This window comes from Athene noctua, chromosome 1 (genome assembly GCF_965140245.1).
Source record: "Athene noctua chromosome 1, bAthNoc1.hap1.1, whole genome shotgun sequence".
Classification (NCBI taxonomy): domain Eukaryota; kingdom Metazoa; phylum Chordata; class Aves; order Strigiformes; family Strigidae; genus Athene; species Athene noctua.
In genome coordinates, this window is record NC_134037.1 from 239,282,574 (window position 1) to 239,309,633 (window position 27,060).

The window sequence follows — 27,060 nt, forward strand, 5'->3', positions numbered from 1 at the left end:
GTCAGGCTGAAAAACTTACACTAATACAATTATTCTGAGGAGGAAAAAGCAAATTATGAGACATTTTTGCATTCCAAGATGACAGGACATATCCTTTACACAGCACCTCACTGGGGGGGGTGGGGGGTGTGTGTGTGGAAGTACAAAAGCTATCACTTTTAATTTCTTTAAATGAAATTAAATGCAAGGAAGTGAAATCAAAACATATTAACAACTGATTCATTTATTTATCAAAAATAGTTATATAAAATGTAGTGAAACAAAAAAATTGTTTGTCAAATGACTAATAGCTAAAATAATATAAGAGAAACAGTACCTTCAATCAACAGCTCTTGTCCATGACTGCCCAACAATGTTCGGGACAGGAAGGGGGCAAAATCAACAAAAATTTCTCGCAGGAGAGGGGCCACCTTTTCTAAGGCTCTTTCAAGCTTTGCAGTGATACTGTGAAAAAAAAAAAGAGACGATGATTAGAAGAATATTTAACAATAGGAGTTAAATTATGTCAAAGCATACCTGTTTTTAAAAGTTGCTGTAAGCCTCTTTAGAAAAGACGATGATCATAATTTGATTATACTTTACAGTGTTTAAATGGCTTTAAGTAAATGCAAATGTCATGTCAGAGACAGTAGTACGGCAGCCTCGTAATTTCTACAGTGTTTACAGAATACTCCAGAACAAGCAAAATTTTTATTCTCATTTTCAAACATGGTAAGAAGGTCAGATATTCAAGTGTAAGTCTGTTTCACCTACCTCAGCTTATATGCATCTAATAATTTTATACACATTTGAAACCTTAAAACAGAAGTTTTCACCCAAGACAATCACGAGTAACTTGCTTTTTTGTTTAAGCTTTCAAAAGTCAAGACCTGTCATTGCAATGCCAGAAAAGGGAGTGTATGAAGAAGCATACTAGTACAGGTATCAAGAAAACCAATATTATTTTCTTCAACTTTGAAGGAACATGATCACATATAAATCACTTTGCTTTTGCATTTACACTTCGTTGACTGCTGAGACTATTACAGAATCACAGAATCATCAAGGTTGGAAAAGACTTTGAAAATCAACCAGTCCAATCATTAACCTAACACTGACAGTTCCCAACTACACCATATCCCTCAGCGCTATGTCAACCCTACTCTTGAACACTTCCAGGGATGGGGACTCCACCACCTCCCTGGGCAGCCCATTCCAACGCCCAACAACCCCTTCTGGAAAGAAATGCTTCCTTATATCCAGTCTAAACCTTCCCTGGCGCAACTTGAGGCGATGAGGTCTCCCCTCAGCCTCCTCTTCTCCAGACTAAACACCCCCAGTTCCCTCAGCCACTCCCCGTACGACCTATGCTCCAGACCCTGCACCAGCTCCGTTGCCCTTCTCTGGACACGCTCGAGTCATTCAATGTCCTTTTTGTAGTGAGGGGCCCAAAACTGAACACAGGAATCGAGGGGCGGCCTCACCAGTGCCGAGTACAGGGGTCAGATCCCTTCCCTGTCCCTGCTGGCCACGCTAGTGCTGACACAAGCCAGGATGCCATTGGCCTTCTTGGCCCCCTGGGCACACTGCTGGCTCCTGTTCAGCTGGCTGTCAATCAACATCCCCAGGTCCCTCTCTGACTGGCAGCTCTCCAGCCACTCCCCCCCAAGCCTGTAGCGCTGCTGGGGGTTGTTGCGGCCCAAGGGCAGCCCCCGGCATTTGGCCTTATTGAAACTCCTCCAGTTGGCCTCAGCCCATGGCTCCAGCCTGTCCAGGTCTCTCTGCAGAGCCTCCCTACCCTCGAGCAGATCAACACTCCCACCCAGCTTGGTGTCATCTGCAATATACACTATTTGAAGCATGAAGTGCTCTTTAATTTCTACTTGTACAATGAGAAGAGGTGTTGTGATTTCTGTTTGATTCTTAAATACCAGAAATAATATTCCTTTGCCTGAGGATACAAACCTGGCAATAGAATGCAAAGCTCAGAGTGTGCTAAGGACTGTATCCCTTAAGAGTCCTTCTTCCCTTTTAAAACTTGACAGGGCATAACACTTGTGCCCTTTGAAACTTTTAAATCAAGATTAAAAAACCTACTGTGTTATCTTAAAGATCTGAAATATTACTTAAAAGCAGAAATTAAATTATATACATATTCTGATCTACCAAGAATTTTTGCTGTTTTTGGCTGATGGTGGCTGTGGGGGTTTTCTTTGTGCTTGAATTATGGCACCAAAATATTATTGGTATTTAAAAGCACAATTATAGGAAGAAGTTACCTGTATTGACAGAATCTAAGAGAACAAACACTGACATTTAAATTTTACATTGTATCTACTATCTATAAACACTAATTAAATGTGGACTTTTAAATTCAGGTCACATGAAGATCCCTACCTTTAAAAAGAAAGGTGACATTATAAACAAAATGGAAGTTTTCCTCATTAGCTTAAAATCATTTTACTGTCTTCCTATAGCTTATTTTCTTTTAATGTGCTGCTTTCCCATTTCAAATTCATATATTGATTTTATAATATTCTAAAGGATGGATTCATATCACCAGCTTTTTTTTAGATGATTAGCTGAAATGAATTTCACTGCGGTAAAGCCTCTATTGACTACTTGAAACTAGCTTAGAGTTGATAATTTGCAACATGAACCTAACCCAAGGTTTTGCTGCTAGAGATAAAAAGCCTACTAGATTAATCCAGACTTTCCTAAACCATGTTTTAAAATATGCTTTCACTGTAAATTGGTTTAAAAGACCTAATTTTAGAGTTCATTGAACTCTGAAATCTATATACAAATGAAAAAATTACAAGTTCAAAAATTTTTAAATTAAGATCAATTTTTATTTAAGAATTAAGTAATACAGGAGGTGTGGATGTACTATTAATCAAGACCTTGCATAAGCTATTAATAAACACCTTGTTATCAAATGGATACCTGATAGATCTTGTATATTATAGATTTATTTATGGGCAATGGGAATAGTATACTGTGAAAATGTGAAATCCAAGTTTAGCAGTGTTTAAAAAAGCATATCAAAGGACTGGAATTAATATTTAAATTGAAAAAAAAAGAAGAAAAATAATCCATTTTACTTCATATAAATCTCTGGTGAATTTATCTGTTGAAAACTGACTGGAATTGTTGTCCTTCAGTTTCAAAAAGAACAAATAGAACTAAGAAAAAAAGCACACATAGAGACATCCTCAAAAATGCTTTAGGGAAGCAGGTAGCCCATCCACTGCCTTTCTTGTCAACATACATGCACAAACAGCAGCAAAAGACACACTGATCTGATTCTACAGTTGTTTCTAACATCCATTATACCTTATAGTGCATCCTGCAATCATTAAGGAACTCCTTGTGGGATTAATGTAATGAGTTTTCATGAGTGAAGACAGAGGTTTTTGGTTTGTGTTTTTTTTTTTTTTTTAAGAATTAATACTGTGTTTTTTCCTTTCCATTTGTAGACATTCAAGGCAAATAAATTCTTAATGGCTTTCAAATTCAAGATTATTTATTCTCCATATTGAAGACAATACACACCAAATTATATATATTATATACATTTTCTGTGTTTATAAATGTGATAAACCAGGACAGGAAAGACTGAAGGAGCACAGTAACAACATCAGATTAAAAGAAATACTTTTAAAACTGTGAGCAAAAAACCCAAATACTCCTGTGACAGTACCACTTACTCCTTGAACTGGTCACAAGAAAGTACAGAGTGGCACACATTGTCCCAGTCCCAAGTATGCTACCTTCCACCCTCATTCCAGGCCAAACTTCTACCTCCAAATTAATGATTAAATGTCTAAAAGTCCAAGATCATTCTCTGGCTCAGTCTACAGCCATAAGACTCAGACTTTCCTCTGCTCAGTCTACAGCTATTTTCAAACGTAGCTGCTACAGGCGAAGGCTTGGATAAGTTAGCTTTCACTTCATCCTCTCTGATCTCACAAGCAACTCTGATTTTTAATCTCATAAAAGCTGAAGCACAATGAATTTGAAGTGATAAAACCAAAAATTATATATTATCAAAATTAAAAAAGTTTTAGTTGTTTCTTGGGAGGAGGGTACAAAAATGAAAAAAAAGCCCAAAAGACATTTCTTAGGTTGATTAGATTTTAAATTATCTACATTTCTGATACTGTGCTCCACATAACCACATTTTTCAGCCACTAATTTCAGTTACTACTCAGAGTACAACTACTTCTGAGTTCAAATTCTGAATTCAAAATTTGAATTCTAGATTTTGCAACTTTAGTTTTTCTTTGACACCAGGACCAAAACTTTCAAAATGTTTGTGAAAAAAACAAGAATATTGTATTGGTTAAAGTAAGTGAAAACCAAATGAATTGGTGATCCAGTTTAATTTTTAACATACTTCCGCATCCAAATTTTAAGAAAGATCCCACCCTTAGCAAAGCACTCTCCTAACATATGAAGAAGACAAGAAGTAAAAGAAGTAGTTTAAATATGCCACACCTTCTCTCCTTGACCATTTGCACCTTTTTGGAGTAGAGCCAACAGCCCTCACTTTCAGCCTGGGCATGAACCCATTGCACCTGCACCATTCACCTGAGACTTCAGATAGGACTAGCAAAAAAAGGCTTTTTTTTGCATGCTGTGTTAAATCACTGAAGCACCAACACTTTTTTTACAGGTTACCCAGGTCCCTTGATTTAAGTTTATTTCCTTTCTAGTTTGTAAGGAAATGAAATCCTCTTGTTTATGAGCCTGGTTGCTGCCTCCACTCCTGCTATCTTAAAACCAAACCTTGAAGTGGATGGCCAACTAAGGGACACTTGGCAACTCCTTAGTATATCCTGTGTCAGCTTTTTAGGGCAGACGAGTGTTTACCCTGAAAAGGTCAAAAATTTGTCTTTAAAGTGTTCTGCGGCACAACTGAACACCTTTACAAAGGGTGAAGGTACCTATTATACAAAGATATTTAATAGGAATTTCTGAGGACATTTTCCTGGCTGCCAGTCAGTGTAAGAGGGGTATTAGCTATCCCGTGGCATGTGTCTCTTGCAACACCAACTCAAATATGGTGCACCATTTACTTAGCTGCACGCATACATGTCTGGTTTCATCCTCTCCAGCTTAAACAGGGCTTTCATTTGCTCAGAAGAGGTTATGACTCTCTTTCCACTTGCTAGGTGCTTCATTGCTAAGTTGTGCTTGTGTTCCAGTTCCTATGATGATTGTGGAGCAATGTAAAAAGCCCATCAACTAAAAAATTAATTTTAATGAAACTTTAATGTCTGGCATAGTTTCAACAAGTCAGACATTTCAATGAAGTATTATTTTAGTATATACATTCTTAGTACCAAATAATTATATAAATATACACTGTATTATATGAATAACTATACCAATGCATATTAAATGAATTAAAATAATTCTTAATATATTTTTCTTTTTACACTATTTTGTATGTATGAAGTTATTGTGGGAGGAGGAATGGTAATTAATATTAAAAAATAGAACTTGTGTACCTCATGTTTTCAGCTGAATCCTCTGGCATTGGAGCAACAGTTTGGACAGCTGGGAGATTTTTGCTGGTAGCACCATTTACAAAGCTGGATGACGAAGAGGAAGAAGAAGATCCTGAGTCTACTGCACCTGTCCCCCAAAAAATACAGGTCTTAATTCAGTTTGAAGAAATAGAACTTTTAGAGACTTTTAATACAGTCCTTGTCTTATTCATCTATTTTTAAGTAAGGAAATAATATTATTTATTCTAAAACAATTAAAACTATTCCATATTAATATCATATAAATTAATACCTTATTTTGATAGTGTAAAAATAATAAGCTTAAAAAGCTATTGAAAATCAGGCAAAATAAATCCTTACCTCATTTTCATTATTCCCAAATTATATTCCAAAGATGAAAACATTTTTACATCATCCTGTAAAGCAAGATCTTTCTAAAATAAAGGTATATTTAAGAGGAGCTTGAGTGGAGAATAGATGTTTAACTATTTTTTTTTTTTTTTTAATATATATACACACAAACTTCTTGGCTGCCCAGTTGCAACTACAGGCAGAAAATAAAATACAAATTTAAAATTGACAGAGAAGATAGAAAAATGTATATTCTTTCAGGAAGTAATGGGGGAAACCAGTGTCTGAAGAGTATTAAGCCTCTAATTATAGTTTTTCTGTTTCCTTCCTTGAGTCACGGAGAATTTTAAGATCTTAAAAATAGTGAGGGCAGGCAGGGTATCATTTCAATGGGTTGTGAACAGCTGCCCAGAAAAAAAGATGCAGACAGAGCATACATTAATACTTTAAGTGATCTGGGTCAGAGCTAAGGGCTAAACTTAGACTCTAAATGCCAATCTATTATGTTTGCTGAAATAGCACCGTGAGCTCAGCCTCTCTGAAGCAAACTTGCAAAGGCTCACTGGCCATGAACAGTAGTGAGAGCACTGTGATAAACGCTGTCCCTGTTCTGCTGCATAGCCCTTGTGCAACACGTCACTCCAAGAGAGGTAGCAAGGAATGGTCTTGTTGAAGTTCAAAGCCTAAGGGACTGCAGTATTACCAGAGATGAGGGTGACAGGCCAGATTTATCCAGTTAGCCATGAGGGGTGGAGAACCCCAGTTTAGAAATCAATGGCATTACTCTGACAATTTTTTAAAAGGATAACTGGTAACTCCCTGTAGCTGGTCAGATTTAGCAGTTGATACATGACAGTCCTTTGCATTACACAGGTATGTATTGTTTTTCAGTTTCATGCAAAGCTCTACAAAGCATTTTTCTTAACTGCTTAAGCAGCCAGCTGACAGCGAAGTAGAAGTCAATGATGGTAATGAAAAATTCTCTGGCAGCAGGGATGATTTTTTTTTTAAATATGACTTTAATTTTTACTGATAACAGAATTAAGGTAAGCATCAGAATTTTGACTGGCTCATTTAAGAAATTTTACATTCAAACAGTATCAAAATGCAGAAAGATTTGCTGGGCTTGCTGACACCAGAGTAGGTAGTGAGGTTCAGGATTTAGACTAGGAACTCATTTAGTCTGTTGTTTTAATAATGCAACTGAGAGGTGCATTGCAGCTTACTCTGTGGGTTCTGGCTTGGACTAAATACAAATAATAAATGTACCCAAACACGCTGAGAAGGAAACACAAAAATGTAAGGTAGGCTATCTTTCCCAGCTTAGGAATCACAGCAACTTAGCTGGGAACAGGGTAGTTTAAAAAAGATTAAGGTTTCATATGTGTGTGTGCGTGTGCGTGCATGCAGGTGTATTAATATTATTTACATATCTATATTCATATACACATAGGTAACACATATTTTTATTGCTTCTTCCCTTTTTCTTCCAAAGTAAAATTTTCTTCATTAAGGTTGTTTAACAATGCAGTTGCTAAGTTGTTTAACCAGCTAGGCTCCCAGAAGAGAAGGTCAAACAAACCTAGAACTACTGGATTAACACAGAGGTGAGAAACAGGGTATGAATTACAGATATCCAGTCTAAAAACCTTTATAGGTTTCTTACATAAAAGATGAAGGAAGAAAACCTATCTCCCAAAAGATACATTCAAAGAACCGATAGGACGTCAGGAACATACATCTCATTACATCATGACAGTGACATTGACTATGACAGCGATGGCAGATGGAATGTAAACACTGACTGCAACCCATGAATAACTGAAAAAAACACCTTTTTTCACAAGTCCAGCACAGAATAGAACTCAAAGATAAAACTATATTTCTAAAGTATCTGTGACATACTGTAAAAACAACTGTAAATAGGTTTGGGGGGACATCTAGTGTTTCTAAAAAAAATGTATACTGTATCTTTTTTACTATATTAAAATAAAAGAAGTTCTGTTCAGTGAAACTCTATACACTCATTTAAAATCATTAATAACATAGATAATTTCACAGACTACAAGTATATAAACCAGAAAGTATCTGGACACTTCATGTATATATCTCAAAAACTAGCATACATGATCACTGTTTTAACCACTGTAGGCATAACTTGATTTAAAAAGGCAAAATGAGGATTTTAATCTAATAGATGTTTATATTTTCAATGTGATGCTACTTTTTTTTTTTTTTTTTTTACTGTCATTTCTAAGATATTAGTATAAAATTCAAGTCTTTAAAAAAGGTTGGGGGAAAGGACTTTTCAAACTATTTCTTAAGAGATTTCATCAATAAAGCCTTTCAGATGAATTCAGGCATAAAAGGCTTTACTAAAGAAGTTCAGTACACATTCAGTTCTAATTAAATCTGATACTTGCTGAAATTCTATTGAATCAATACTTTTCCTTTAATCAAGCTAATCCATAGACTAGCAGACAAAAACAGTTGCATTAAAAAAAAAAAAAAAAAAAAAAAAAAAAAAAAAAAGCTGTAAAATCTACCAAAAAAAAAGCAGTCTTTAATCCACAGTGAGTGTACCATGGTATCTGCAATACTGTCCTCTGCTAAGAACAGTATTGGGGAAATGACTGATTTTTAAACGTAATTACTTACAAAGAAGAGCTACTACATTCCAGCCAAAACAGTTCAGATCTTTAATCAGTGAGAAGACTGAAAAGCTTACACTATTCAGTATCATTTGGAAAACAAGGTTTCCAATGTAGGATATTTTTTGCATGACATAAGAGTACCTAAAAGGAAATCCATTCAAGATTAACAGAAATGGCTACACAAATGGAACTGTTCAAAGAAGTGATAACATTATTCAGAGCATTCATTCCTCCCATCTGCCTCAGGATAATTAGATTTTAAGATTTTTTTTTTAGTTATTCTTAGAAAAATCAAAGTTCTATTACCAGGTATTAAAGGTAATCTGCAAAAGGAAAGAAAAAAAAATAATGAGTGTGTCTTCATATTATTCCATGAATCAGAAGGATGCCAAAAGCTTCCCCTTCCATTTTCTGTAACCCCAGGGAGATTTTCACTTTCTCAACCCTTGACTGAAGTTGTGATATCCTTGAAGAGAGCTCTTCTCTCAAGTGCTTTTGCTTAGTTTAGAAAGAAAACAGACCATAGCCAGACATTTCAAAGTTTAAGTAAACAACAGTTGCTCTCAGTAAGGATTCATTTCTGAATGGAAACCACAGTCTCCATGGTCAACAGGCTCCTTTCATGATAGCCAATCCCGTTATAACTATTACAATTAATTAAAAAAAAAGAAGGTCTTCTCCCTCTATAGGTCATAACAAACAACTACTGATAAAACATGACTACGGTTAAATTAGATAGGTTCGTATTGAAAAACCTTCAAAAAATCATAGCATAATTTTAATTGACAAATATTAATTGCCCAAAATATTAACCCTCCACAATCTATGTTATTTATTAAAGTCAGTTGTCTTTATTTGATGCATAAGGAGGGATTAACTGCTATAGATCATATATACATCCTCTACCACAGAGCACTGGAGAAGTTAGCTCATTTCAACTCTACACTTATAAAACAGTATGAAGGCTATTTATTCACTTACTTAAGGCTGTGCAAGTCCAATGTGCACTATCAAAGATTATAAACATACCCTAAAAGAAAACACTGGCTCTAGTAATGGCCAAGATTTAAACTTTTCAGGTTTTTATTTTAGAAGTACAAAAACAGTAACAAAAAAGATGATCAGAAACCAAAACACCACTAAAAGTAACAAAACAAAAAACAAACAAGAAAAAATGGGGGTCACAAAAATATTTAAGGACAATACCTGTTGTATTAATCATACTTTTTGGTGTAGCTCCTGTTGCAGCAAATATATTAGGTGTACTACCCGGTGGTAGTCCACTCCCAGCTGTGGCAGCTCCAACTGTGGTAACAGCCAGACTACCTGGAGGGGGTTTCTTTACTGGTACAACCACACTCCTGTGAAAAAAAACCCAGCAGATTACTAAAACTGCACAATGGAGTCAGCAAGAGTTTTTGTTTATGATGGGATTGTGCTGTGTTATAATGCTGTTGCTTAGGAACACAAAATAATGTAAATTTTCCTGACTTTTCTGATATAGGGTAAGACTATGTTAACAGACCTTAAAACCATACACCTGTTGTTTGCAGCTTCATGTGATTCTGAGAAACTTGTATTTCAGTGCTCACAAAATGAAAAGATTCCACAACTTCATTGATACGTTGTGAACACCGCTATTGCCGGTGTTCTAGATTTGCAAAGATGATGTTACGTGTCGGAAATGATGCCAGCATACATACATACAGTCTTAATGAGTATATTAAATTGTTGATCTTACTGATGTTGTCTAAACTGACAATTAGTACTGTTTAACAACTTTGTTGGCGATATGGACAGTGGGATTGAGTGCACCCTCAGCAAGTTTGCCAGCAACACCAAGCTGTGTGTTGCAGTCGACATGCCAGAGGCTTGTCATGCAGGCTTGAGAGGTGGGCCTGTGCAAACCTCATGAGGTTCAAAAAGCTCTAGTGCAAGGTCCTGCACATGGGTCAACACAATCCCATCCACAAATACAGGCTGGGTAGTGAGTGGATTGAGAGCAGCCCTGCAGAGGAGGACTTAGGCATATTAGTGGGTGGAAAACTGACTATGAGCCAGCCATATCCTGGGCTTCATCAAGAGAAGTGTGGCTAGCAGGTCGAGGGAAGTGATCCTCACTTCTACTCTGCTCTCATGAGACCCCACCTGCAGTACTATGTCCAGCTCTTGGGCCCCCAACATTAGAAGGACATGGACCTGCTTGAGCAGGTCCAGCGAAGAGCAATGAAGATGATCAGGGGGATGGACACCTCTCCTATGAGGACAGGCTGAGAGAGTCCAGGATGTTCTGCCTAGAGAAGAGAAGACTCTTGGGAACCCTTATAGCACCCTTCCAGTACTTAAAGGGGCCTACAGGAAAGATGGGGAAGGACTCTTTATCAAGGACTGTAGAGAGAGGAGACAGGGTAACAATTTTAAACTGGAAGAGGGTAGATTCAGATTAGATATAAGGAAGAAATTCTTTCCCGTGAGGGTGGTGAGACACTGGAACAGGTTGCCCAGAGAAGCTGTGGCTGCCCCCTCCCTGGCAGTGTTCAAGGCCAGGTTGGACGGGGCTTTGAGCAACCTGGTCTGGTGGAAGGTGTCCCTGCCCATGGCAGGGGGTTGGAACTAGATGATGTTTAGGGTCCCTTCCAACCCAAACCATTCTATTATTCTATAATTTTTTGGCCAGTCATCTGAACATTTGAATACAGTAGTTGATTCTTCAGCACCATGCACATACTGGTTATACAAGTATAGTTGACTAAAAACATAACTTTGCACTCAGCCTTCTGGAAAAATGTCATACTCATTTAAATCAACAGCACATGATATAAGTTGAACACCTAAAAAGTAACACAGTAAATAAGTGCTTTCACAATATTGATTATGTCCATTTAAAAGTAAGATTTAAAAAACAGTCTTGAGAGTTTGAAGCTTTTAAGAAAAGAACAGGGCTTTCATACATAAAATTGGACATCATATCAGATAACACTGAACTCAGACAAACACATTCTCACCTAAAATTAAAACACTCTCTTTTTTTCAAATCTCAAAACTAAAAGACTTGCTCTACATGTTAACAGGGAAGGATAAATAAAATATTACAGAGACATTTAGTTAATATTTTTTTCAACACTGGACAGCTGTCATAGGGTAGACAACTATATTTACATTTTTCCATTAAGCATTTCAATTTATCTATAAAAAAATGCTTCTAAAAACTCTACTTCAGTAGAAAACCTTAATGAAAAACAAACTTGAAACAAATCATATCTGCAGATGTTAAAAAATATATTTTCATCATCACACACAAGTTTTCTGGTTAAGCAGAATTCATCATTGTGATCTAATAAAAGAACAAGAAAATGTAACTATTTAGGGTAATAAGGCCACATTTCACTCTAGATGTTCCTTTGGTAATTATTTTGTTACACTTCTGTGTAAATATGATGGCACATGATGGATCAAAAGGTATGGAACAATTTTTTACAGTGATGTAGTTTGTTTGTTTATGTCTAAATCCTCAGTCTCCCTGGATTTTAAAGACTGGTGATGTAAATTGTACTGATGATGCCATTGTGAGAATTATATAAAGTGTTATTTTTTGTGATGTCTTCTTATATGATGACAGTGTACAAAATAATCCATAAACATTTTTTTTCTCACTCTTTTTACAGAGGTAACAGTGCCAGTTGATGTCTCTGCATTCTGAACAATGGTTTTACCACTACCCTGAAGCATGTACTATTAAAAAGGTAATTCTAGGCATGTTGATGGTTTTCTGTCTCCTTCCACTTAGAAGAAGATGAGTTTGCACAATGCAATACCTATTGATTAAGATACATGACCCTAAAATAATTGCTTTTGTCAATAGTTCATAATCTCTTACAAATGTTGCTCATATGAAGTGTTTACATAGCAGCAGCTACAGGTGAATAAAGCCAGGTCTACATGGGTTAGATTACTCTGCTCTATAACACCATGAAATTTCCTAAAATTAGCTCCTATCCATGCACAAAGATCTCTAGTTCAATTAATACTTCAATCGTATATTTGAGTTCTGGTGATTCAGGAATACTAAGTACTCAAAAGCAGAGTCCCTGTAGTGCCATAGAAATGCAAGAAGTAGTTAGGACTTCTTAAGTCTTGTATCTTAAGTGGGAGTATCTCCTGATTATATTAGTTTCACGAGGAAATTACTATCATCACCTACAGCATCTTTGTAGAGAACTAGGCTAAGATTGGTGTGAATGAAGATGAATGGGAATATTTCGGTGCTGAGGCACAAGAAGACACAGAAGGAAAAGGCATCTTAGACTGGCCTATGCTGATGACACACAGATTATCAAGTCATCAAGACCACAGGCATGTGGTGTTGTTTCACAAGACAATCAGACCCTGAAGACAAGAACAGGGAACAGTGATGACTCAGAGAGGTGGGGAAGGACAGAAAGACTGTTGACAGCTCCATAAGGTTAAAAAGAGGCATATCCAAAACCTGAAAATAGTTGCCAGCCTATGAAGAACCAAGGAGATGTGAGGAAGACTTGGCAGCTAGCATCCCATGCTCTCCATGTCATTGCAGCAGATCCTGGACCTAGGATCTGGAGAGAAGCATAGTGGGTGCCTGACTGCTGGACAGACTCCTTAGTCATACACCCATTCTAGTGCTTGCAAACGTGAGACAGTGTGAGTGAGAGAGATCTGGTTTTGTTTCAGTTTTATTTTAAGTGAAAAAATTTCTCCCTCCTATAAGGTCTGGCACTGGTATCTGCTAAATTGCTGATACAATTGCTGCAAAGGCATTTACTATTTTCCAAAGAAGAAGATGAAGCTAAATTTAAGGTCTTCCTCCTTATCTTCAGAGAGCTCAGCGGTCTTTCAGAGCATCTAAAAGATCCCCTAACCTTCTGAAGCAAAGACCACATATGTCAATGTCACTTCTCTAGTGTAACAGATTCATAGAATAGTTTGGGTTGGAAGGGACTTTTAAAGGTCTAGTCCAACCCCCAAATGTACTGGCCTATAAAGGCAAAGACTCTTGCCTTAAGAGTGTAGTTTAAGACAGAAAATCAGCTCCCACAGCAAGAAAGAACAATCCTGCTCAGAAATACTAATGCTCTACATATGGCTGACATACTTTTGAAGGTCTGACTCTGGACATTAAGACAGGTCAGGTCTTATTGAATTACAAATTATCAAGAAACATAAAGAGAAACCTCTCTACCGTTCGAATAGGCAAAATCAGTGAGACATTAGCTTCATATCCATACAGTCTGGGATGATTTCTGACATGTCATACATGGTGACCTTGTCAAAATGTCTCATTTCTTCTGATAAAACACAGTGAGCAAATACAGAATGACATCTAGATGAAGGAGACTGAGAAACTGTAAGGACAACACAGAGTGGCCAAAAATGTGCAGAACAATCAGAGGGACAGCAGAACAAGAAAGGTGAAAGAGGGTGACTGACTGCTTTCAAAAAAGCCTTTTAACAACTCAGAACACTCCAACAACACATATGGTGAAAACAGGCAAATCAAAACAAAACAGACTTATGAAAGAAGTATAGGTATTTACCTGAGCATAATATGAACAGAGGAAAGAATTTAATACAATAGATGCTTTATAGGCATTCAGGTATGTATTTCATGGAGGAACAGAAACATACAGACTAGAAGAAAAGGTTATATACACTTCCATCATTTTGTTTTAGGTCTTGTTTTATACAATGTATTTCAGACTTCCTAAATCTTCCAAACTGCTCCACATTTTTCTGAATCACATCATCACAGTCTCAAATGATCCCAAATTATTTCGTCAGCAAAAGCTTAGTAGTAATTTGCTGTAGCAACTGTTGGGGTTTTTTTCTCTGTTCATGTGGTTTGCAATTCTAAAAAGAATTGTGACTGCTAATCACTACTCTGTTACTCTATGAGTGCCCTTTTCAAATTGTAAACCTAAGCTTGAAGTCATCATAATTCATATCATGTTTAAGGTAAGTATTGTTGATTGAACCTTTATACCACTTGTGCATTGCTTGTTCACTAAATAACCTCAGCAAATGGCTACAGGATTCTTCTGGGTTTTAGAAATTTGCATGACATAACTACTTAGAAAATAATACTACCAACAAGTGGAATTAAAAAAAAAAAAAGGAAATTAAAAAAAATATTTTCTCAAATTAACTTTCCTTAAAATTTAGCTACCCAGTGTTAGTGACAGACAAATCAGGACTATGTTTTCTCTCTCCTTCTCTGTGATCCATATTCCAAATCTCTTCTTCATTTTAAAATTTAAAGGCCTTCCAACATAATCACTCTGGTCAATCGAGAGGTCAGAGATAAGCCTCCAGTACTAGATATGTGTGCTACCTATCTCAGCAGTGACAATTAAATTAGAATCACTTTATGCTCTTCTGGGATATGTGAAATCTCTTAAGGCTGAATTAATATTGTTGCTCCTCCTTTCCTCCCCCACAGCAGCTGAAAGCATAATTTTCAAGAAGTGCTCTTCAAAAAGCAGTACAGACTTCAGGCAAATTTTTCACAGAAGCACTCTGTGTCAAACAGCAATTTCTGCCAGATGTTTCAGAAGGCATCACACAGAGATTAATTTAATCTCTGAAAAGAAAGCTTAGTACTTCTTCTCTGAAAATTATTCATATTCTCCATACCTATGTACATGTCCAGTCCTTCATGAAATATGTATCACTCACTGATTACCCACTGTTCTTTCTGATTTCAACTCCAGATTGCAATTTGAGTCTGTAACAAGTGATCGTTAGTACGTATTGACAACACATTTGGAATTCTACTTTAGCCAACCTTCTATCGGGCTGACTGCATTAAGATAAAACTCATCTGAAATCAAGGAGAAAAGACATCATAAGTCAGAGTCAACAGCCATGGAGAAGAAAAACTGGATTAAAAAAATGTGAGGTATACTGAAGATATATAGAAGGCTCACAGAAGGATATAATCTTTGAGACTTATGTAAATGAAATCCTAGTGGTGAATGTCCAGTTATTATGAATTCTTTCAATCATTTGATACCATACATTAATCAAAACACCCAAACCTTAAAATACATAAAATGATCCTAATCTACTAAAGACAAATTGTCTGTTTCTAAATAGATGAAAGTGAATCATCTCAGGTTGATTTTAGGGTAAGGACATGAAGATCGCCAAACTTCACTCTTAGATCAAGCAGGAGAGTAAGTATTTACCTACCCCCAACAAAATTCCCAGTCACTAGTACCTCCTTTGCATTCAGGATAAATTAGCTGAGGCATCTAAAATGATCTAAAATACTGACAAGAAACAAGGAAAAACTGTAAGAGTTTTAAAAGCTAACAAGAAAGATGGTCTTGGCTGAACAGAGAAATTGGAAATACTAGAAATGTAATAAGTTTGAAGAATGTGAATAGAATATAAGTGAAAATGTCATGTATTAAATGCCAGAAATATCATTGAATAAAGAAAAAACATCAAGAAACAATCAATATGAGGCATAGACTGGGGATGAGCGAGGAACCTAATCCTGTATATATGATGCAAAAAACCCCAAAAAAGCAAGACCTAAAAAGGAGCTGTCCTGTAAGAGTCAATACAGCTTTAATAGTGATTTTAGAGAGGCCTACTGCAGTAAAAGAGCAAGACAAAAATCCAGTACATTTTTTATCTGCATACCCAGTGAATCATATTCGAGAGTAGAGAGATGCTGGTTTCTTCTGATAAAACATACATAACAGTTCAATTGAGACATATCTACAGCTCCATGTATATGAATATGAAAAGATGGATAACACACAGGTTATCAAAGAAGTTTTGAAAGAGCTACCTGTGTAGAGATTGCTAAATGATGGACAAGGGGAATAAGATTACAGCTTGATGAAAAAATTTGAGGATTAATATACCCAGCTTCAGTTGACTTGAACCTATTCATAAATTTAGGATGAATTTGTTCTAAACATACAGCTGAGGTGGGGCTGCACTTCCATCTTGTCCCCCATTTTATTTAGCAAATGCGTGGCTAAGACACAGTCTAGGAATACAGACAATGCAACTTCAGCTCCCTTCTCCATCTAATAGGATCTGAAACCCCATCTCCCATTCCCTGGAGTGTATTTTAACTGCTGTCTTAGAAAGTGTCTCCTTTGGACCACGATCTCCACTGCATAGAGAAAAATTACTTAGAGTGAATTGGAACCCAAGCTGAATCACTTAATTCCCACAGTTCACAAACTACTCTGATACCCTAAGTAATGGGGAATGCAATGACTAAGTACAGACAGCACCTGCAATCATCCTTTCTTGATTCATGGGAAAGGTGGTCTGTTTTCTGCAACTATTTTTCATTATGGTCTTTAAAAAGTAATCTTTTCTGTTGGGAGAAGTCTGAAACATACTTATTCACAAGTCATTACATTTTCAGGAAAATCAAATCTATTTTTCAGCAATCATCTTTTGGAGGATTGAATGACTCTTAACAGGAACATATCCTCCTAACTTAGCTATTTTATTTAAACATCTGTTGTAGACCAGTGTATATCAATGATCTAAAGGTGGGCAATAATACAACAGATAAATATTGAAACTCTCTATTTGAACCTTCAGTGCATCTTCTCTCATAGTTTCTTTTTTGTATTGTCAGTCAGTACCAAAAAAAAAGGGTTTATTCAGTTTATTCTACTAAAACACATAGATACTATGAGTAGTCCTTCTAAATATAGCTTACATACATAAAACATACTAAACATACTTTTTGAACACTTTTTTTCTTTCTCTGTACTGACTGTCAGGACACGTATCAGGTCTCACTGGATTTCACTAGATGTCCACCTTTCCTAGCATATAAATACCTTTAAAACTGGCCCCAAGGACCTTCTAGGGAGTGGGGGAGATGACACCAAAACAAAAAACAAGACTAAAATGCTTCAAAAACATGTCCGTCAAAATGTATATAAACACTGAATACATAAACACTGAATACGTAAACTATGCAAACACATATAATTCCAATTTATGAAGTGATAACAGATTAAAAGGGAATAAGATACTTAATAGCGGCAACAATAAATGATTTTCTAATTTCCAGATACTCTTTTCTGCTTATGCAAGCATGCTTCCTATTGAAATGATTCTAAGTACAGAAAATATATGTAAATTACCTCACTTCGAAAAAAACAATAAATGAGACACAAAACCACGAGCAATCTGAATTTCAACAATAGCACCCCTCTAAAAACTCTCTATTAGAAAAAAGAATGGAACAAATGTAAGCTTCAGAATGAAGTACTGGGTAGAATCAGAAATAAATTTGCAAACGTTAATGGTCTAGGTTGTGTCTAGTGGGACAAATGCAAAATGACAAAAAAACAGAAACAAGAAATCCCCAAACCCTAAAAATCAATAACAGGGACTGTTTTTTGTCAGACAAAAGATGAGAAGGCAAAAAGGAATTATTGGTGAGTTATGCTCCATTAGTTGCAAATCTAGGTGAAATAACCCTTTGTGTTTGCTTCTAAAAATGTCATCCTGGATGCCATTTTCAAGGAATTCAGTCTGACGTTAAAAGACATGTCATAACTTTGAGGATTCAGGCTCCAGTGTCCCAGAAATCTGTTTATATAGCCCATAATGTAATTACAGCTACCTTAAGACAGATGAGGCAGAAGGCAGCAATATATTGAAAACTAATTGAAAAATGCAGTTGTCCAGAAGCAGTTGTGGGGAAGAGGTCTCTGAAAAGCTGCTCAAAGCTTCAGAGTTTGAAGTGAAATTTTTGATGTTGTCACTCTCAATCTATTGAAGAGCTGACAGACAATCAAACCCGTCTGGCTGGCTGGCAGCTCATTTTGCTGGCAGGTGGCAAACAATTAGACACACCAATTTGTGCCTCCTGATGACATTAAAGCATGAAACTAAGTTGTATGCAGGGCCTAGTGATTTGTGTGAAAGCATTTCAAAAATAATACTCTTTGCCGTGGCAACTCATTTCAGACTGCCACCTCCCATTACGGCTTTGAGCGGTGAAGACGACAGACTTGAGTTACGTGCGGTGCAAGGCCGCTTCTGTTCAATCCGTCATCAGCGCCCCCCGAGACCTCAATCCCCTCCTTTCATCAATATCACCTCATCATTTACATTCGATAGTACTTGAACTGCTGCATACATTAACAACACACAAGTCCTATTTGATAAAACATGTTTCTGCTTTTGTATTTCATTTATGACTGCACAAATTCTACAGAAGAATACACCGTAGCCTATTACACAATGACTTTATGAACATATTAGCAATATACCATTAAAAGAACATGCAGAGCAAAACACGTCATATTAAAGGATAAAACAGAATTCTTAAGTTTGGTTCTATTTACAGGAGTTTGCTTTATAGGGCATTTACCTGCATGTAAGATCAGCAATTATGGTTAAAGAAATATCTTTAAAACAACAAAGATAGTGCTATTTTGCTACTAATTACTTATTACCTCAACTCTTCTTTTACAAGGCACTCAGCCGTCCAAATGCAACAATAAAATAAGTCCAGCCTCACAAGGACTAAGAATGTCTTTTGATTAAAGTGAAAAATACATTTCTCAAACCTTGATTTGCTTATAAATATGAAATCACTGTGTGTATTTTATAAAAATTGAAACAAATAAAAGCTGACAAAAGAATACACTCCATTGCTCATGATTCTCCCTAGACAATAAACATGACCAATAGCCACACTGCTCAGTGAAGTTCCAAAGGCTGCATAAACTACAGCAACAGAAGATCCAACAGAAATATGGTCCATAGGCATAGCGTTAGCTTTTAAAAAATATGCAGCGTACGTTATTTCTTTGTTATTTTTTATCAGCAAACACAATTATATATACATGAGCAATTATGGAAAAACAATCATGCTGTAATCTTTTTCAATTGATAATTGGGATACTATAGGCAACACAAAATGTGCATATACTTCCATGAGCTAAAATTCATGTTGCTTCCTCAATATTTTAATTATTTCTAATATTATTTCAATATGCTATTCAAGGTTTTTCTCCCATAGCCTTTGTTTCACTCCCCATGAAAAGATATAGGGTCAGGATCTCAATCTCCTCCTCCTCCTTTGTAAGTCAAAAAAGAAAAGCGACATCTTTTGCCTCCAAAGATTGCCACAATGGTCAAGTAAGTACTTTGAAAATATGAGCAAACTGCACACAGTATTTGCCTGAACAGTCGTCATCATTCAGTAAGGCAGCTATGTCATGCAACCAGCCAGTTGAGGTCCTGTGTGCTAGGAACATCAGTATTTTTATCAAAATGCTCCAAGATCAATAACATCCATTTAGTTGGAGGAAAGAACTTAAAACTTCCTGATCTTCTGGGACATGCCTGAACCCGCAATTGTCCCTTCATAGTTGCCAATTATATTAAAAAGCATGATTTACCTCACACACCAAAATCAGATAGCAGGATTATATATTTAGGAGAAACAAAATATCCCAACAAAATTGATGTAAATGGGTCTTTTGCCTCAACTTCAATCATTACCACTTTTTTGCTAAATTAGTAAACAATGTCAAGGGCTGACATGGTACAACATATGCTACCAAGATACAAACACAGCTGTACTCTTTGTACAGGAAATCACGGAATCACAGCTTGGTCAGCAAGGTAGCAGGAGAGGGAAAAACCAAAACATTAAACCCTTTTGCTCCTAAACAAACTTACAAAGTGTGAAATACCTGTGAAAATCTGTGAGCTCTAGACATTAAGCACTTCTCAAATAATTCCATAAATCTGTAATAGCAACTACTAATAATGATGTTCAAAATGTACAAGCAGTCATATTGTTGCAAAAAGAATCTAATGGAGGCATTCTCACTAAATACAGATTATGGCCAACCTACTGTAGCCCTTCAGAGTTTAATGCTTTCTTATAAAACTATAATTTAGAAATGCAGAATAAAACTAATCTCTTCAATCAGTTCCCCTTAACAATGATAAAGGTGTCTCATAAGGTGATATGGTCCATTTAATTTAGGTGTCTAGCATTTTGTGAATTAACAACAACCTTCTGAATGAAGCATTTTTCTTTATTGACCCAGGTAGAAATTTAGCTGAATATGTTCAATTGAAATAACTTTTTGGTGGTTACAGTTGGGTGCTATTAATGGTACAGACAGCACGAATTTTTGTATTGCTTATTGTACAAGAATGCATTCTGGAATATGACAGTTCCTCACAGAAAATAAGGAAAAATTCGTAACTACTACAGGAGAAAAAAGATGGTTTTTACTTTACATTGATATCAATCTAAATCAAAACATGCAGATTGATGGAAAAAAAAAATCTTAATGAAATAGTTGCTAAATGAGCTTTGGAATGGCCTTAAGATCTAAAATATTATTATTATCTTATTAGAAAGGGATATATTCATTGAGTCTAAAGCACATTTCACTTTTCCTATCCTGATCCAATCTTCTTTGTTACAACAGATTCTGTTTGTTTATTGAATTATTTCAGAAAAGCAGCCTCAATACTAATATATATACAGACAAAAAGGTATCAGCTTTTCTGTGGAATTTCTGATGAAAAAATGGCTCTTCACTTTTATTCTAAAATTCTCATGTATCTTCTTGCAATTTACTGTTTACATTACACTGAAAACACTGATTGCATATTGTTTTTCTTCAGACTTTAATGAAGATATTTCTGACATTTTTATACGTTTTATGTAAATGCAGATGGATTTTTCTTATAAATCACAGCATAGCCATTTTATTGTTTTATTTATTTCCTCTAGAATTTTAATTCTTGTACCTGCATTATGAACTAATATATTTCTACAACTTTGCTTAAAATTTTGAGATGTTTTACCATATTTTTGAGTTGTCTTTATTCCATTTTTTACTTTTGAAAAAATTTTAATGAAGAAACTGCAGGGATCTTGTCATACTGGAAAATGTAACCACATCAACAGTCGTAAGAGTTAGCTCTTTGCATAGGTTAAGATTGAACTCACAATGGATCAGTTTACCCTTCTGGAAGGATGTTGTCAGTTACACATCTTATCACAACTTTTATGTTCAGGATAACTAAGATGTACTGGACATTTAAATAAAAGTATATTTGCTAGAAGCTGGGAAGCTACAGCCTAAAAAGAAAAACAAAGGGCTCTTTGTGGAAATATTAAGCAGTTATTTTTAAGCACTAACTTTTGAGCTTATTTACTGTTTAAAGACCTAAAGGAAACTGGTTTCCACCATGACCATGCAAACAATTTGCCATGGTCAAAGCATTTCAATACCAGAAAACAGTGCAGTGATGGATCCAATTAAGACCTAAGCCTTTGAAAGAACAGTTGACTGAACTTCTGCACAGTCTGTTCTATATCAGCAGGTATTACCTCTCCTCCTCACTAAAATGCTGTTTTAAAGGAAGAAAGATATTATTGCAAAAATATTTCTTTACAACAGGCTTGCTTTCTGAGTACCTTGTAGAGTTTTATACACTGCTGACAGAGAAAAACAAGGTAAATTACTTTTGTCTGTACTATACGGTCCGTTTTGGTAACACAGAAAGGAGAAGTAATTCAGCTGTTTTTCAACATAGTCTAATACAAACCCACAGAAGAATAACCATGTTAAAAAAAAAAAAAATCATTCAAACTTCTGAATTACATCAATATAAAATAATGAATCCAGCCATATACCTGTCAAATGAATGAAACTGCATGGGAAGAATAGCCTGAGCTTCTCTCTTCAGTGCAGGATCTGGGTAAGGGATCGGATCCGGACCACATTCTGCAATTTCAACAGGGGCTGCCACAAGACTTTTCAGTATTTCCTTGACATTGATGCCTTTACTTTGGCTGATACTGGATATTGATGATGCAGGTTTCAGGATTTCACTGGGGCTTTCTGTTAAGCTCTCCTGAGATTTCTTCACTTCTGAAGACAAAGTAGACAACAGCTCACTCATAGCATCAGGGCCAGTGCTGTTCTCCAAGTCTGTCCCATTCAAAATATTGGGCATCTGTTCATCTCCAATTCCAGAATCTGTATGAGGAATAGAGCTTTCCAGCTGAATATCTTCAACTGGTGTTGGTGTTTCTTTATCTTTGATATTTTCTGGAAATACAGTTGGTGTCTCTGCAGTGAAATAGAGATTATGATAATATTTATAATTTAGTTTTATTTTTTTCCTAAAAATATGATCATAAGGTTTTACAAGACATAAATGTGTTAGAAAGCCCACAAATCTTGGTAGTTTAAACCTTAAAACCTCATTTTATATACACAACATTTTGCTATCAACAGCTGTTTGGCATATATAAAACCTTGGAAGAGGGAGCCCACAGTTAGATTATGCAAGCTCAGTGATATTTAGAAATTACAGCCCTCTACTCACACAGTAATCAAAAAGCAAAACACTGCCAGCAAAAAAAATGTTAAAAATTATAACCTATCGACTGCATATCTATAAAATCTGTGAGACTACTGGAAGAGAAAAATGTAATCACTTATGCTTTAGGATGACGAAACATTTTAGTCTTTTTATTGCTGTCAGCAAATATGCTTGCATTCAAAAGAAAACTGCTAGACCTTTTGTTTGCTTTGCTATTTGTTTAAAATGTGTATTATATACATTTTTATACACATATCATTATATTGAATACAAATTTATTTATACATGAATTAAAAAGTATTATTGTTGATTCTTTAGATAACTCCCCCCTTCCCCATGGAACGTAAAATTCAGTAATTCTTTTAGGCAAATGTTAAGAACAAAATAATCATCTTTATAGAGATCGGCAAGTAAAATCTGTTATGTCTGGAACATTTCCAGATTGAAACGGACTCTACAACATCTTGTAACCGAGAAAAGTGTACCTCTATTAATTACTTCAGTGAAACAGACACAACAACTATTAAATAAGAATAATTTGCTATGCTTAGTGGAAAGTTACCTAGAGTTGTGAATAACTTACACATTCATCTTTTTGGTTACATTTTTTTAAAGCAACAGACTGTGGCTATTTTTAATGACAAAAAGCTTGCACTCAAACCGATTTTTAAATTTATTTTCAAATTAATTCTTTTCTATTGGATCACTTGTCTTGATTATAAAATTTAGCTGTCCTATGTATGAAATAGGAACACTTGTTTTTTTATTTGATGGTTTTGATAGCTATAGTTTAGATATTATGGAGAATATTTTACAACAGATTTAGATGAAGGTCTGCCCTTCTGACTACTGCAAACAAAATGTGCTTCAGCAATGTAACTTTAATAACTTTAATCACATAACATATTACCAGTTGTTTGATGCAGTCAGTATTTACCACATGGGCATACGTGTGTGTGTGTGTATGCATGTGCACATAAAAAATTCTGTATGAGATTATTTATGTGTTTGAATTAATGGTAGTGTAAACCTCTTCATGTATACAAGTATTAACAAACAGATATAGATAGAAAGGAAGAGGCTTTTAAAAATACAAAGCAGAATGACCCATTATAAGGAGTGACGTGACAAGGAGTATTGTTTTCTTCTTTTAACAGCCATAAATGCTGAAGCCACTTCCTTCTTCTCTTTCTCCTAAGTGCCTTAAACACATCTTATCAAATAGATACGAGCACTGCTTTGTGAAGCAGGAAGTAGAAACTGGATTTATGAGCTGCATAAAATGCACTTAGCATCTGCCAGGTCAGGAAGTAAAAAAATCCGTATCTACTTAGTACTGCCTATATTTGGCACAGAAGGACATCTGATCCACAGAATGATCCTAATGAATTTTCTGCTTGTTTGTATCTTTAAAATTCATCCATACAAAGACAACACTTTTCAACTGAAGGGAAGAGTAGGACTGGACTGCCAGTCAAGCAGATTGTTGCTCTTGTACTGTATTGTAAGTAAAATAGCGTAAGGTTCCATTATTATGTAAATGAAAAGAGGACACTGAAAAAAGAAGACGGCCCACTGCATGAACTTAAAGTACACCTAACCTCAATTTTCATTAAGGTCAACAATGATGAACAGAAAATTAAAGACAGGAAAGCTAATAGAAATGCAGTTGTGGAAATCTGAATACCCTAAGTAAACCAGAAGAAAGATTTTAATGCATTAAAACCACGGGAATAAACTGACTCCGAGACAACTTTGAAAGAAACTGTCTGTAAAATTACTAGCATAGCAGCAGGTACTTTTGCCAGCCAGGTAAGAGGAGATAGCAACATGTGACTGGAGAAAACCACACGCGGTTTCTCTTTTTAAGGAAGGGGAAAAAGTACTTTGGGCAGCTACAAGCCTTCAACAGTAAGCAAGATTTCAGGAACAGTAAGCAAGATTTCAGGATTTATTTTGGAGCAAAGAATAGTAATGGAATGACAGATTACAAAATGGTCTTGCTAAAAGAGCTTTTTAAATATTTATTGCTCAAAAAAATAAGGGCCAATGTAGCAAAATTCAGTAAAGCTGGGGTTGTCACAACAGACAGTAATTTATTCAGGAGAATCTGAGAATTAGTAAAATGTGGGAAAATAAACTGGCTAAGAAGGAGCCATCAAATAATTTCAAAATTAAAAACACCAGACTGAGAGAAACTACCATGGGAGTTACCTCATTTAAAATATTGATAAAGTTTTCAGGTGACGAAGTAAATAATTCTTTGTCATCATTTGCTGATGACAAAGTTACAAGGTACAACTGACAGTCACAGGAGGATGATTATAAGTAGGCATTATGACCAAACTGCAAGTTACATTTAATATTGAAAAGCTATGCATCTAGTAACTAATAAAGAAATTACCATTATAACTGGAATTCATCAACTGGAAATGGCTGAAGAGAAGGACCTGAATACATCAGCCACTGGGTAAGTTACCAATATAACATTGCCATGGAAAAGGCAAATGTGATTCCAACTTTTCTGAAGAAATAGCTCCTGCAACAGTTAAGTGTTAATGACATTAGAGAAGACTGTAGTAGGGTTCATTATGGAATAGTGTTTATGCTGTTGTATTTGAGAAAGATGGAAGTGTCACTGTGGAGATCTATAGTGATGTACTGTTGCAGAAAAAATTAGTTTGGCTGATATAGTCTGGCCAAACTAATACTGAGTAGGTATACAACAGCTATCATACACGTATTTTCAGGATGCAAAAGGATTTAAGCTAAATTTAAGGGTTGGCAGGAGAAAAACTGAGTGCAAACTCACCAGGAATAAATTTAGTTTGGGAAGTGACAGCCTTCAATATGGAATTAAGATTCTGGAATAGCTTACCAATCAGAGTAGCAAGTTCAAAAAACAGAACTAATTTCAAGATGTTATAAATAGGACTGTACTTAATTACTCAGCAGGTGCCTTGTAATCCTTTGTTCCCAAATGAGAATAAAATGTCTAGAGGATTGCATCATTTGAAGCTAAAATGGAAAACTAGATTTGTGGATATAGAATTTAGATATATACTACACAATACATAACACTAATTAAAATGATCTAGGAAAAAAAATATCAAGGGAAGTTATTCTATACAGGTAAGCGAAAGAATACTTGATTTCCACAGAAACCAGATTTATACCTTTTCTTACTGTGTCTCCAGTATCTAATATGAATACACTGCACTAAGCCAATTAAGTTTAGTCTGATTTATCATTATGAATAATAATCTCTAAAAACTACTTAAATCCAATGCATTAGCTCTCATTTTAAAAGCATCAACCAAGCTAAATGAATAAGGTTTTAAAAGGTGCAATTTACTTTTTGTAAATCAAAGGCAAATAAACTTAGAAGAGGTAAAACTGCTTAATAACTGCCTCTCAACTAAGAATACTGACAAATTAGTATTTATGAAATTCAGATTAAAATGTCTGAAAGATATATTATAAGACCTTCTGGAATCAGCATTATTACTAGTACTATTTTAGGTAAATTATAAACTCCTTAGCATGGGTCACAAAACCCAACCAGTTTTAGTTACAACAGTGCATATCCACAAGCTTTATTCTATGTCCATTTATACTGTGCCATAGCACTTCTGTTGCCTTCAGAATTCAGGAATAAAGAATACTTCTTCATAAAGTGATTTAGAAAAATCACAAACTGGTAATGCGTAGGCTTTTATGAAAATCCTAAATACTCAAAGCCACTTAGCAAAATGATAAACATGAACAGAAGCAAAAAATACAACTGATTGCATCTGTCTATGTTATAACATTGTGACACTAAGCCTGTAAATTTTCAGCAAACCTCATCAGTTTTCTGCAGCACAAGGCCATGTCAGTAGACAAAGCAGAAACATTACTAGATCTAGCGATCTTAACCCTGTCAGAAATAGGCAGTTGGAAGCCAGATGCCTCCTTCTTACTGTTTTTCATTGTAACTAATGAGTTCATCTACTACATTATGGGAAAAATATGGGCTTAAGTTAACTAAATGACATATTATATATCTGGTGACCTCATCTGTCACGCTCCTTCCCTACAATATCTTGTTTGCTTGTGATTTATGAAGTATATTATAATTGTTTTAACCTACTGAGTTACCTAAATAGGTCTTGCACTGC

At 35.5% G+C, this 27,060-nt stretch overlaps 1 protein-coding gene across 8 annotated transcripts in view; it reads right to left on the bottom strand.

The window, feature by feature from the left end:
- NBEA (neurobeachin) overlaps positions 1–27,060 on the bottom strand; it is a 511,054-nt gene that overhangs the window by 282,882 nt on the left and 201,112 nt on the right. For 7 of the 8 annotated variants that reach the window (XM_074914245.1, XM_074914292.1, XM_074914279.1 and 4 more), the window contains 4 exons: positions 22,206–22,644; positions 9,707–9,861; positions 5,496–5,622; positions 317–444 (listed from right to left, as the gene is read on the bottom strand). In XM_074914245.1, the coding sequence (XP_074770346.1) occupies positions 317–444; positions 5,496–5,622; positions 9,707–9,861; positions 22,206–22,644 (849 nt within the window). The remainder of the gene's footprint in view (positions 1–316; positions 445–5,495; positions 5,623–9,706; positions 9,862–22,205; positions 22,645–27,060) is intronic. The other variant, XM_074914270.1, reaches the window with a different exon arrangement.